Here is a 14,820-nt window from a genome sequence, read left to right on the forward strand (position 1 = left end):
AACAGAAATACTTGTGGTTCACTGTAATTCATATGGCATAAGTTAACACTGACCCATTTGGGCAGCAATGGCTTTTTGGTAATGTCTTTGAGCTATCAGACATTCAGCTCTGCTTAGATGGCAGCGTTTGGTAGTCAATTGTTAGTCCATTTGGATAAAATTCCCAATTAAAATGTAAATCCATCTCGACATTTAAGTACCCCTGTCCTATTTAGTCATTTTTAAGTAGCTGCTCCATCATTTACATCCTTAATATGAGCAAATACATTTGGATTCTTGTTTTGGTGGTACAGAACAAATACAGTTTGCAGTGTTTATGATGTGAATAACTAATTACAAATATTCACTATAAACGTTAACATCATTAAAAAAAGACTTTTGGATAACAGGTGATTAACTGTAAACACTTTTTAAATGGGATCTGTAGCACAAGAACTAGTTAAAGCCAACAGCGTTACTGGTAACATCTCGTCTACCAAGTGAACGTAACCAGAACACGTGACAGGATGCAGTTACTGGCGTCATGGCGGATGAACAACAACAAGAAGGGATGTCTCAAAAAGATATCGATGGTGAGTGGTGTTTTAGCAAATATTACCACTCAGGTCTTGGAATTAGGCTCCGGATATCTGCCTTTCGATTTCTTCTTTATGATTGATTGTTTGGGGTGATTTAGAAAATGTAAATGAGTTATTTGGATACTAGCTGCTAACGCGGTAGCATCGGAGCTAGCACTGTTGATGTTGCTTTTACACCAGATAGGGGTTTTAAACCACAGGCTTGCTTGAGCTTATATTATTTTTTAAATTGAAATGCATGGCTCACACAGACTCTTAAAACGACCTCGTTACAACAACATCGTTTTTTTCAACAACGACATTGTTTGATAGGTTATTTAAAGTTCTTACATGTTGTCTGAGCAGTTTTAGTCGTATCTTGAGCTCACAGTGTTTCACACAATAACAATCAATATACTGAGTTAAAATAATTACATCCCAGTCAGTAAAACTCTCTCTGCGTATTTAATTTTTAAAAAGGAGAGAAAACGGTTTCACTCTTCTTATAAAGCTGGATGTACTGCACTGTACTGTACTGATGCAAAGTAACGGTATTTTGTACACGTTAAAAATGGCACCGTAGTGATTCACCAGAGTAAAACCTGAATCTGAGGTCTTCACCACTCAAATGTGATCAGGGTCTCGGAGAGTAACCCGTGGTCAGGGGAATCACTCTTTCACATAAGCTATTTGGAGCGGACGGTACACCTGCTTGTTTTCGAGAGGTGCTAAAAAGCCCTTAGTACATGCAAAGACGTGGAGAACATGCCAAACCCCTCGTACATTGAACAGGTTTCTAGTGCTATGCACCCACACCTCTTGTGCCTCCGTGCCCCTCTCGTTATGGAACACTGTTACTCCTAAAAGTCAATTTTCCAATTCTTCTGCATTTACTCAAACAGGTCAAAAGACACAGATTTACATATGCGGCGAATAAAACTACAAAAACAATACATATACACGCAGTGCTGTTTGTGTTTTAATGACTGAATTAGTGTTATTGTAATAGTGAATGATAGGAGTCAACAGTAAAACAATCTGGCTCTTGGAACAATAATTTAACCTTCCACCAACTTTACTATCTTTGAATCTTTATTTTTTGCAAACAACCCAAACTCATTATTATAAACGTAGTGGTTAACAAGCCGTAGCCTAGTGGTAGCCTAGTGGTTAGTGTACTGGACTAGTAATCAAAAGGTTGCTGCTGTTGGGCCCTTGAGCAAGGCCCTTAACTGGTTCAAGCCTCACCACTGCCCAGATTGCATACTGTAACTGTACTGTAAGTCGCTTTGGATAAAGGCGTCTGCTAAATGCTGAAAATGTAAATGTTAACATGTACACCTGTGCTTAATACTACCTGTACCTTCGTCCAGTAGCATTTTTTCTGGAATACCTTCAAACTGTAGAATTTTGTAGTTATACGATAATACCAGTTGATGTCATGCAGATAGACCTAAATCCTTAACCAATCCATAACAACCACACCAGAATTTCCAAGCTTTCGCTCATTTCCTACATAATTTCTTTATACTGCAGTGTTTAATTGTAATTTCTACATTGTAGTATAATGTTGTTTATATTGTAGACTTATTGTTCCTTAGTTGACATTGACATTTTCTATTATGACAGGGTTGAATTGTCTAGCGTACGATGAAGCAATAATTGCACAGCAAGACCGGATTCAACAAGAGGTAAAACCCTGTTCCTTGCCATCATTCTTATTATACTGTTCCTAATTCAGAAGTGTAAATTACTTTACATTAAAGATTTGTAACTTTGTTTACACTAGCAGGCAACAACCACCCATTTATTTTATGACTGCAGTTCTGGAAACAAGTGACAAATTGACAGGACCACAAACAATAAAATAAATTTACATTCTTAATTCAGTTAAGTTGTCAAAACACATAAAAATTGTTAAATTACTGGGTCTGATATTTTCCTAAGATAGTCTAAGACAATCCTTAAAATTTGTTACATTTAATTTGCATTTATTTGTACACCTTGGCATTTTAGTTTGTGACCTGCTTAAGACAAAGGCACCAGGGAAAATACTAAATACTTTGACACATATAAATCTAAAACATCTTCTCTAATATGTTTTAAATGACAATACGCAACCTATGTACCGCCATATAAATAGCCTCAATGTGCTGATACGGCATTAAAATCATACAAACGAACAATTTTAGTTGTGTGGCGTATGAACCCTGTAGTAAAAAGTTGGTACATGTTAGGAGAATCAATGAGATTTAGTATTTCACTTTTACTATTGTACTAAGTACAAGTGATCAGATTCCTTCATCAAAGCTCAGAAATAACACACATTTATTTAACACTAAAAGACTTTTACCATTTTTAGAATTTAGTTTTATTTTGAATAATGATTATTATGTTTTATTCAGTAGCTTATGTTATAGTGTTTATTTGCTGCACAGCAACAAAGTTCAAAAGAAACAAACAGACAGTAAAAACATTTGTGGATCTGGTACAAAGGAAGACATTCTGCCAGATGTTCTAAATTTCTTTTGATTTCTTCCAGATTGCCACCAGCATTGCTCTTGTGTCCGATCAACAAGACATAGCTATTCTTAAGAAAGAGTATGCTGAAGAGGACAATATTTACCAGCAGAAGATTAGGGTAAGATTGCCATACAGAGGTGTATGTGTGTATCTTTTGTGTTTTAGTATGCAGCACACTTTCTAGCCAAACTTTATTTCCTGTTGCTAATTACATTTTAGGGGTGTGATGGTTGTTTACAACGTGCTGTTAACACACAGAACATGCCGTACATACTGAAGTGATCATGGCAAAGTTCGGTCCTTCATATTAAAGGGTTTGTTTCTGCAAAGGTTTAAAGTGCTGGCCATTGGGCGGTACTTAGATGCTGTAGCAGTCTAAACTTGTAGACACCTGTGTTTGTGTCTCAGCAGTGCCATTGGCAATTGGGTGTACTTCAGACACAGTTTAATATGTCTGAGTAAGGCAAAGCAAGACTAGGAGTCGCCTCATTGTCAGCAACGCCTTTTGTCTGGTTTAGGTGCTGCCACCAGGAATGGACTTGTTGCTGATTCTTTAAATTTTGCTGGTTACCTCAGAACTTTACAATTAATATTATATTTAAGCCCCAAACATCATGGAATACATTGTTTTATCATCAGCTTTTAGAATCATAAGGGGAACTTCACCAGTAGACAGATACCCATTTCCTCTGCAAGTTCATAGTATTTCATGTGATTCAACACTGATTTTTGACCTTGCCTACACAGACTGAGAATCTTCTGGATTCCCTAAATCTTTTTACAATATTATGCATGGTAGTTGGTAAAATACCCAAATTAAAAACCAAATCATTAAAAATCTTTATACTTTTGTCAGTTAAATAAAGGTTCAATAGAATTAACTAATTACAGTATCTTGTATTATTGCATTTTACAAAATGTCCTAACTTTTCTAGATATAGGGTTTATTGAAAACTGCAGTATATGGTTGATACTAAGGTTCTGTATCGTTTATTAATAATGTAGTTTTTATTCATAATTTAATAGTAACTTTGTGTTATATGAAAAGGATCTGCAGAAAAAGTATACATTTATAAGGAAGACCCGTCCAGATGGAAACTGCTTCTACAGAGCTTTTGGGTTCTCATATCTGGAGTCGTTGCTTGATGATAGTAAAGAACTGCAAAGGTAATCTGTTACTCACACTACAAATCAGACAGAAAGAAGCAATTATTGTCTATATATGCATCTGTCAGATTTTAATATGTTTTACAATATTTTACCTTGTAGATTCAAAGCTATTGCTGCCAAGAGTAAACAGGATCTTGTTAACCAAGGCTTTACAGAGTTCACCATTGAAGATTTTCACAACACGGTAGGGTTATCAGCCATATTGTTTTGACATATTAGGTGGATATTAAGGTGAATATATGATGAAACATGAAATAATTAATTTATTCTTGCACTCACTAGCTGCTTTAACAGTCTGTACTAGGGATGTAACGATTCACCACAATACAGTTAATAACCGATTCAAAAATTCCACGATTCAAATCGATTTGACATGTAAAATGAATCGATATTCATTTTAAACAGCAGAGGCTGCTGGCGCTATACACCTCACCTTGTTGACGTCACTGGCGCTATACACCTCACCTTGTTGACGTCACTGGCGCTATACACCTCACCTTGTTGACGTCACTGGCGCTATACACCTCACCTTGTTGACGTCACTGGCGCTATACGCCTCGCCTTGTTGACGTCACTGGCGCTATACACCTCACCTTGTTGACGTCACTGGCGCTATACACCTCACCTTGTTGACGTCACTGGCGCTATACGCCTCGCCTTGTTGACGTCACTGGCGCTATACGCCTCGCCTTGTTGATGTCACTGGCGCTATACACCTCACCTTGTTGACGTCACTGGCGCTATACACCTCGCCTTGTTGACGTCACTGGCGCTATACGCCTCGCCTTGTTGACGTCACTGGCGCTATACGCCTCGCCTTGTTGATGTCACTGGCGCTATACACCTCGCCTTGTTGACGTCACTGGCGCTATACGCCTCGCCTTGTTGACGTCACTGGCGCTATACACCTCACCTTGTTGACGTCACTGGCGCTATACACCTCGCCTTGTTGACGTCACTGGCGCTATACGCCTCGCCTTGTTGACGTCACTGGCGCTATACGCCTCGCCTTGTTGACGTCACTGGCGCTATACGCCTCGCCTTGTTGATGTCACTGGCGCTATACACCTCACCTTGTTGACGTCACTGGCGCTATACACCTCGCCTTGTTGACGTCACTGGCGCTATACGCCTCACCTTGTTGACGTCACTGGCGCTATACGCCTCGCCTTGTTGATGTCACTGGCGCTATACACCTCACCTTGTTGATGTCACTGGCGCTATACGCCTCGCCTTGTTGACGTCACTGGCGCTATACGCCTCGCCTTGTTGATGTCACTGGCGCTATACACCTCACCTTGTTGACGTCACTGGCGCTATACGCCTCGCCTTGTTGATGTCACTGGCGCTATACACCTCACCTTGTTGACGTCACTGGCGCTATACGCCTCGCCTTGTTGATGTCACTGGCGCTATACACCTCACCTTGTTGACGTCACTGGCGCTATACGCCTCGCCTTGTTGATGTCACTGGCGCTATACACCTCGCCTTGTTGACGTCACTGGCGCTATACGCCTCGCCTTGTTGACGTCACTGGCGCTATACGCCTCGCCTTGTTGACGTCACTGGCGCTATACGCCTCGCCTTGTTGACGTCACTGGCGCTATACGCCTCGCCTTGTTGACGTCACTGGCGCTATACGCCTCGCCTTGTTGACGTCACTGGCGCTATACGCCTCGCCTTGTTGACGTCACTGGCGCTATACGCCTCGCCTTGTTGACGTCACTGGCGCTATACGCCTCGCCTTGTTGACGTCACTGGCGCTATACGCCTCGCCTTGTTGACGTCACTGGCGCTATACGCCTCGCCTTGTTGACGTCACTGGCGCTATACGCCTCGCCTTGTTGACGTCACTGGCGCTATACGCCTCGCCTTGTTGACGTCACTGGCGCTATACGCCTCGCCTTGTTGACGTCACTGGCGCTATACGCCTCGCCTTGTTGACGTCACTGGCGCTATACGCCTCGCCTTGTTGACGTCACTGGCGCTATACGCCTCGCCTTGTTGACGTCACTGGCGCTATACGCCTCGCCTTGTTGACGTCACTGGCGCTATACGCCTCGCCTTGTTGACGTCACTGGCGCTATACGCCTCGCCTTGTTGACGTCACTGGCGCTATACGCCTCGCCTTGTTGATGTCACTGGCGCTTTACGCCTGGTTGCCAAATTCGGGGGTTTTCAGCCAAATTGGACTTAATAGTTTGTACCTTTGAAACTTTGTCATAATTTGTCTTCAATTTCAGTTTGAAAAATCGCATTGTGAACCCAGTATCGTGAATCGCATCACATCGTGGGTAGAGTGTATTGTTACATCCCTAGTCTCTACTCTTCTAGTCAGCTTTTACTGAGCTGTTGCACAAAGTTTAAAAACACACATGTTTATAAAATGTTGTTGTGTAATAGAGCATTAACAGAACAAAAGTTTCACGGGCCCAGTTATTAAAACAGTCCATTTAGCTGTTTAGCTATAGCATTTTTTTGGAGCACAACAAACTCAAATTTGTCTGCTTTCACTGGCAGATGAAGCATGATTATTAGCAAGAATGCATTTCTGCTGAGGATTGTTACATACTACATACGCTTCAGCACTAGGTGGTCCTGTTCTGTGAGCTTGTGTGATATGATAGCTTGTGCTTTGTTGCTTCTAAATGTTTCTAGTTCAAAATAGAAGCACATACAATTGGTCGGAACAGGTCTAGCAGGGCAGACATTTTATGTACTGATTTCTGGATATTCTTTGGATGACCTATTCTACCACCATTGTTTGTCTTTGATGATTATATTGCTTTATGTTTATTGTTTCTGACTTGCTATACTTTCTAGGGTCAGATTTTGTTTAGTGTTATAATTACAAAACATGCTTGTTCATTGGCAGTGTTTTGTCCCTCTTCTGTCTCTAAATACTTTTTATGTCATTTTCTTTAACATATGTTTCCCTGTTTATAAACTGTTTTTTTGAATCACTTGCCCTTAATTCTGTAGTCTGTAGAGACTCCACATAAGTTATTTTAAAGTTATTTAGTAATGCTCTTAGGGAATAAATCTGGAATACAGTGTCATGTTTTATACAGACTGTTTGTCTTTCATCTTTTGCTGATTTCAGTTCATGGATCTGATTGAGGTGTGTGATAAGCAGCCATCAGTGGGTGAGCTGCTCAATTCCTTTAACGAGCAGAGTGTGTCGGACTACCTGGTGGTTTATCTGCGCCTGGTGACCTCGGGCTTCCTGCAGAGAGAGGAGGATTTTTACCAGTTCTTTATAGAGGGTGGACGCACTGTTAGAGAGTTCTGTCAGCAGGTAAGCAGGCTAGGGTTGTATTTTTTAGTTTAGACTTAAATAGATATGTTGGATATTGCTACATGATAAATATTGCTATATACTGTGTTGGCCAGGAGGTGGAGCCAATGTCCAAAGAGAGCGACCACATCCACATCATCGCTCTGGCGCAGGTTCTGAACGTGTGTATTCGGGTGGAGTACATGGACCGAGGGGAGGGAGGCACAGTCAATCACCACATCTTTCCAGAAGATGGAGATCCCAAAGTTTTCCTTCTGTACCGGCCAGGTCACTACGATATTCTGTACAAGTAGCAGCTCAGAAGCTCCATTCTCCTTGCTGTGCTGCAGCCACTGTGTTTAACAGCAAAGCTGTGAAAAATGATTTTGGAGCCCAGTGTGTGATCTCACTATCTGTGCTCAGCACCACAAAGACAGGCGTACAGTTTTCTGACTTCAAACACTGGACATTGTACAGTTTCTTTATTTTGTATAACTCCAGTCCTTCACTTCTCTTATGCCTAGTTGTTTGAATATTTTTTGTCTGTTCTGTACTGTGTTTTACTATAGACTTGGTGTTCTTAATCATGTTTGTGTGTGAGAATAAACGTTTTGCAATTTGTCATTAGATTTAAAAGAAAAATTACAGGAACATGCCTGAGATGTCATTTATATCTAACACATGAATTATCTGCTTAAAAGGAAAATTTACATCCATTTATTGGTACAATTTTTGGGTAGAGTAGTCAGAACACCAAAAACTGATAATATTTGTGGTTTTCTGTACCAGTTCAGTATAAGCAAATGTTAAAATTTAGATGTGTTAATATTTCTAAACAAATACTGTAGGCGTGTAGCCTTCGTGTATCTGGCATGTACAGTTAAGTGGTCAATGCATTAAGTAGGTAGCTTGCATATTATTGGTATCAAAGTATTTTCACATGTACAGTGTAATCATTTATCAGCTTAGACCTTTATTAGCTTGTAGTCCCTCTTGCCACTAGGGGATCATTGGATGTAAAGAACTACTGGGAAGCAAAACAAATGAAAAAGCACTACTGTCTTCACAGCACATCATAACTTCAACTGAGTTAATTGGGAATACTACAGTTTTATGCTAATTCATTGCATATTTTTCATGATAAGTCATTTACTTATCAAAAATTGAATTAAGCTCATGTACTGAGACACAAAGAAAAGGAAACCACAAACAGATTGCTCGTGGGCATTCCCAAATAATTTACATCTAGATTGTTGTATAGATTTAAATTGGCACCAAGGTACCTGTTTTACATCAGATGTGTAATTTGTGTGTATATGCTTATAAATACTGTATGTGACTCCATAACAAGAACTGTTGCACTTAATGACATGGTACCCATTAGCAATCAGTACCACACTTTCAGATCATACTGTTGATGCATAATCATAAGTTGCTTTTATCTGGAAAAAGTGGTTAGATTTCTAATGATTTTCATAAAATACACAGATTTAGAAATATCTCTCACAAAGTCAAGCGTTTTCCAAGAAATATTTATTAAAGACCCGAACAACTGCTTCAAGGCTTACACTATAAATGAGTTTTGAGCAAACAGTTTACCCTTTCTCAGTACAGGTCAACATGTTTAACTGATCTTATGCAATCTCTTATACACTACAGCTAATATCCACATCCAGTAAAGTTACATTTATTATTTAAAAAAAGCTGTATCTGCATGTTTCATAGGCTGAATCTCTATAGCAGAGCAGTGAAGAAATCAGCCGTAACATCATCCTGTTTCACCAGCTCTGCTGAGGAACAAAATGATGGAGGAACAAAGACTTCAGGGTCTGTGAGTCCAATCACCACATCAAAGAAACTGGAAAAACAAAGGAAGAGGTGTTGGCATTTTTAAGGTAAATTCCTAAACAAAAAGTGTATATTTAATAAGAGGGGGTGCCCCAACTTTTTGCATTCATCAAATCATAAATTTGTTTATATTTACAAAATTCAATTAAGTTGGTCAGTAAAAACACTGGAAATCTCTTCTTCATACTCTTCAGAGTATTTAGTTAACTAAAGGTTAAAGAGAATTAACAAAACACAGATTCTTTTCTTGCATTTAGCATTTCTGTAAATATGGTTTGTATAAAAAAACACTCAAATGTACTCAAACTAAGTGCACTGCATTTTTACCTAAAATGACTTAAAAAGCAAATTAAACATGCAGAAACCTGACTATAAGCTAGTTGGACTTTCTTAGCTATGGGCATTAATAGTAAAGTCCAACTACAACACCTTTAATCATGATACAGCTTTAATCTACCGTACATAGTAACATATTGTCCATGTTTGTAATGAGCACAAAACCACAATAGCAAGTCAGCTTGACATTACTGGATGCAGTTGGAGACAGGTGTATAAAATATATTTACAGAAAAGAAAATGAAATCTATTAGCCTTAGAGCTGTAAGACTTCATTCCACAGCCAAAGAGGCATCAGCTGTTCCATGTATTTCTGTATTGCATGGGCACCTTGAACAGACAGTAGGAATTGGTGTTGCAGAGACAAGGGTTTATTTCCCATCTGGCCTTCTCGTCCTCTGACATGGTGCATTGTGTGTGTTGATCTCTGACCGGGCCGGGGGTACGGTGGTGGGCTAGCACATTAAACTGCTTCATTTTTATTACTTCATGTAAAAACACTAAGCTGACCTTTCAATCCCTTAAGCTTTAAATGTGTTTTCAGCCTCTGTACTGGCTAAACATTTCCCAATGTGACTAGACAACTCTTTTGTGGTAAACTTAAATACTTGTGTCCTCTATTGATGTTTTGTTTGAGGGCTTGGTGTGCCAGTGTTTTGTGTTGTTTTGCATTTTTAGCATGTTTTGAAGCACCAACCTTGAGAGAAAATGTCCGGCACCCTGGACACTGTAGAGAGTGGTGATTGGAATGCAACCAAACTCTGTGAAGCTCAAGGAATAGTTTGCTGGAACAGAGCAGAGGTGGGTCAGTGAAAATCTTACTCAAGGTAAAAGTGCTCTTAATTTTAAAAACAAATATTAGAGGTCATGCAACTGATTACTCGTAAGAATAAAGAACTACAATCATTTTGTTGTTACACATCATTAAATGTGCATTTCCCACAATAAGTGATAGTTGAGTTGATATCTAAACCATTTATTTCTAGTAAATAGATAAAGAAAATGTTAGTTAGCATCAATTTGGTCAAATTATACTGAAGATGTGGATTTTAATCATCTTGAGCCAGTGACAGTTTAGTTAACTTTTCATGTAGTCCAGTTAAAGTTAGTTCAAAGTTCAAAAGCCACCTTCTGTCAAGTTATGGGGGTGTGTTTGTGCCAATAGTGTAGGTAACTCGCACATTTGTGAAGACACATTAAATGCTGAGGGGTAAATGTGCATTTTGGAACAACATCCACTAGCACCTAGAAAATATCTTTTCAGGGACGACCCTGCTTGTTTCAGAAACATTAGGTGCAGGTGATAGACTGGCCTGCCTGTAATTCAGACCTCCAAAATTTGACAACAGAGATCCCTGACTGTTAAGCTGCCAAATTGTTACATCAAGTAAAAATGGGAAAACCTCTACATTTATTACATCAACAGTTGTTGTCTTCAGTTTTCCCAAATTCCAAACAGTCGCAGAACATTGTTAATAAAGGTGATTTAATATAGTGGTAACCATCTCCCTGACCCATTTGGAAGTGTCACAGCCATCATATGTACATATGAGTGAATATAGAGTATTTAAAACACCTTGGAAAAGACTCGCATAAGAACAATTTGAGGAAAATGTATCGACCAATGTAAACGTTTTGGATAAGTATATGTGTAACGTAGTATTGTGTTCGGTTCGTGTTGGGCTTTACCATTGAGCTTAGGAATTGATCCCACCCAGTTGTTGACCAGTACCCCCTGTCCAGGAGCAGACAGGCTTCCCAAGACAAACTGAGCTCTGTGCTGAGCCTCTAGGGGAATAGCAAGTGGGCTGAAGGCATCACTGAGGGAATTCTTAACACAGGTTTTGTTGTGGTAATGAATCTCGTAGTAGACCCTCTGGAAAAAAGGACAGCACATAGATTTAAGTCTGTTGTAGTCACACTAAATTAGTATTGTTTTTAATATTACACAATTAAAAATATCAAGCAACTATGATATAATGAGTTTGTTGGAATAATAAATTCAGCTAAACAAAAACATTGTATGTCTGATAAAACTGCCAAAAACCAACTTACAGGTCCAAGCTAAATTCTTGTTGGATTCCATACATCATCACAGACTCCTGAGCTAAAGGCACAACTGTGTAGTTTTAAGAAATAAACAAATGTTTTCAATGTTTTGGTAGTGTACTTTGTAACTATTAAATTATACCTAATGCACCTTTAAATAGTACCTCTGGTATGTTTCAATTACCAGTAATTCTACAAAAGTATGATTTAGGACCTGCTGACAGGTCCCTGAGTTAAAGAAGGTTTTGTCACCTGACTATTTGTAAGGGTTACACATGCCTTTTAATATTGGTGGATATAAAAATAATATTTGTTTTGTTGGTTTTATTAGGATTTTAACGTTATGTTTTACACGTTTGGTTACATTCATGACAGGAACGGTAGTCACTCATTACACAAGGTTAATCCGTTCACAAGGTTATATCAAACACAGTCATGGACAATTTAGTGTCTCCAATTTACCTCACTTGCATGTCTTTGGACTGTGGGAGGAAACCGGAGCACCCAGAGTAAACCCACGCAGACACGGGGAGAACATGCAAACTCCACACAGAAAGGACCCGGACCGCCCCGCCTGGGGATCGAACCCAGGACCTTCTTGCTGTGAGGCGACAGTGCTACCCACTTAGCCACTGAGCCGCCCATAAAAATAATAAAAGGTTTTTATTAATAGCTTTTCATCAATGAATCTGGCAGTTGTTTTTTTCCTGAGTGACTTACAATTGAACCCTCAGCCTTTATATTAGTAATCCAATCATTTATTTACTGTCATTTCCTTCTCTTACTTCTTTTTACCTCTCTGTAAAGCATAAGTCGATCAACAAACACTTTTTGAGTGCCTTCCTTTCCAGCCTCAATGACACGAATCCTCTCTTCCACAGCATCATAGTAGAACTGCTCAAACACAAATGTCTTTCCCTCAGGAAAGATCTGCATGAGACAAAGTGTTTAGAAGAGCGCATTTCATATTCTTCATTGTAAGTAAAAAATTGCTGTAATTGATCAGTGATGAGTCCTTACACATCACCTCACTTACCACTTCTAATTTTCCCTCAAGGAATGGTGGCGACTCTACAGCGTGACAAAAGGAATTGAAAATTATTAAAAGGGTTGAAAGAATCGTAAATAAATCAGATACATTAATGTACAAAATGAAAAAAAAAAAAAAAAAAAAGATAATAATGACTGTTAAAAGCTCCTACAAGCATTTTACACAATTTCTAATTACAATCAAACTGCAAATTATTTGGGAACATCACTGTATTTTGACTACATTAGAAACAACACAGTTAGGATTTACATTTGGAAACAACAACGCGGTGGTGCAGCTGGTAAAGTGGTTATCGCACAGTATGGGATGAAGCGATGTGAATTAAATTCTTGCCTCTAGGCCCGGTCTGTGGGGAGTTATGCATATTCTTCCAGTGGCTAATTAACATTCAGCATGTTTTGGGAGGTGGAAGAAACTTAGAGGAAATTTACTAGACCATAATTTACTAAATACATGTTTACGGTGTAAGTTTTAATCCAGTTCAGTTTGAATTTTATTCATTCATACAGTGAAGATCTTTCAGTGTAGTCTATACAAAACCATACACATTACTAGGTTCTTGCTAAGTTTTTATGATTCATTTGAAACTAAACTTGCATTTTCCTGATATCAGTTTAAACAAATATGACTCAGGTGTATGCAGCTAGCTGTTATTCCTCATAGAAGCCATCAGAGTGTAAGACATGGGCACGGCAAGAGGAAGAACAAACTTATTCCCCTTTATGCAGACTAGATCTGTAACACTTTTCATTCTATAGACAAAAAAGATGAAGTCTTTGTTCACTTATAATGATCTTCCCTTTTCATCAAAAGTACATCAAAAGTTTTAAAAATAAATAAAAACATACTTTGCTGAATCATAAATGTACAAAGATATACAACCTTGCTACACATTTCCTGATTTGACAATTATTCAGTTGGCTAAAACTGCATCTAGGCCCAAGCTTAACACACAGTAATGTAAAAGGTAAATGTTACATAGCCATCCTTGTGTTGCACTTACTGCAGTGGTGTGGTTTCTGAGCGAGGGCACTGAACGCCAGGATCAGGCTAAACGAAAGCAGGAAAATAGCTCGCATGGTTTCACAGTGAATTTGTAGCGAGGAAAAACCCACGGTGAAGCAGAAGCAGCAGCAGCAGCAGCAGGGTTTGACTCAGCTTTGCACGACAGGAGGATTTATACTGATCCGATCAGCTCCAGACTAGTTTTTCCACATTTTATTTTTAACACTTGTCATTCACCTGAGTACAGGCTGCATTGCTGCTGCAAATCTGATTCAGCATGGCTAATTATTAACCTCATTTACGATCAGGATGACTAGTGCATGGCAATAGTAAAACAATTGTATTCAAACCTTTTATTGGAGCATGCACACATTTACTAGCAATCCCAGCATTCATCTTATGTAGCTTGGTTTCAAAACAAATCCCCTGTTTTTAAGATTGCATGTCCGATTGCAACCAAGTGCAACTGTAATCTACTGGGCTAAACAAATTACAAAAAGAACCTTTCACCTAACAGCATGCTTAAAAAATAATTAAGTAAGGTTATTAGCTGTCTTGTTTTTATTATTGCCTTATTTAAGTTTAAAAATAATGTTTCCAACAGTCAAGGTAAAGATTTAGACTATTTTGACCGTCCCAAAACTCTTCCTAAAACCCTTCCATTGCTGATTCACCTATGTGTCATGGTCTTGTTGCATCATCCAACATCTATCAGGCTTAAAGTGATAGACCAGTCGTCTTACATTTTCATGTTACATTTTAAATTGTTTCCTTATGGAAGCCGCCTCAATCCACAATGCTTGCTCCACCATGCTTAACAGTTTGTACGTTCTTGCTAAGTTTTTATGATTTATTTGAACCTATACTGATATCAGTTTAAACAAATATGACTCAGGTTTATGCAGCTAGCTGTTATTCCTCATGGAAGCCATCAGAGTGCAAGACATGGGCACGGCAAGAGGAATAACAAACTTATTCCCCTTTATGCAGACTAGATCTGTAA

General features: G+C 38.9%; 2 protein-coding genes across 2 annotated transcripts; one reads left to right on the forward strand and one right to left on the reverse strand.

Moving 5' to 3' along the window:
* Window positions 1–487: 487 nt before the first annotated feature.
* Window positions 488–8,179, forward strand: otub1a (OTU deubiquitinase, ubiquitin aldehyde binding 1a). Its single transcript, XM_063011440.1, has 7 exons — window positions 488–572; window positions 2,187–2,248; window positions 3,100–3,198; window positions 4,129–4,247; window positions 4,350–4,434; window positions 7,355–7,549; window positions 7,645–8,179. The coding sequence occupies exons 1-7, from the start codon at window positions 524–526 to the stop codon at window positions 7,840–7,842; spliced, it is 807 nt and encodes a 268-aa protein (XP_062867510.1). The 5' UTR covers window positions 488–523; the 3' UTR covers window positions 7,843–8,179.
* An 867-nt stretch (window positions 8,180–9,046) lies between these two features.
* Window positions 9,047–14,048, reverse strand: epdl2 (ependymin-like 2). Its single transcript, XM_063011762.1, has 6 exons — window positions 13,816–14,048; window positions 12,798–12,832; window positions 12,557–12,691; window positions 11,402–11,588; window positions 10,410–10,497; window positions 9,047–9,386 (listed from the first exon to the last, which is right to left on the reverse strand). The coding sequence occupies exons 1-6, from the start codon at window positions 13,889–13,891 to the stop codon at window positions 9,263–9,265; spliced, it is 645 nt and encodes a 214-aa protein (XP_062867832.1). The 5' UTR covers window positions 13,892–14,048; the 3' UTR covers window positions 9,047–9,262.
* Between the last annotated feature and the right edge of the window lie 772 nt (window positions 14,049–14,820).

This window comes from Trichomycterus rosablanca, chromosome 16 (genome assembly GCF_030014385.1).
Source record: "Trichomycterus rosablanca isolate fTriRos1 chromosome 16, fTriRos1.hap1, whole genome shotgun sequence".
NCBI lineage: Eukaryota > Metazoa > Chordata > Actinopteri > Siluriformes > Trichomycteridae > Trichomycterus > Trichomycterus rosablanca.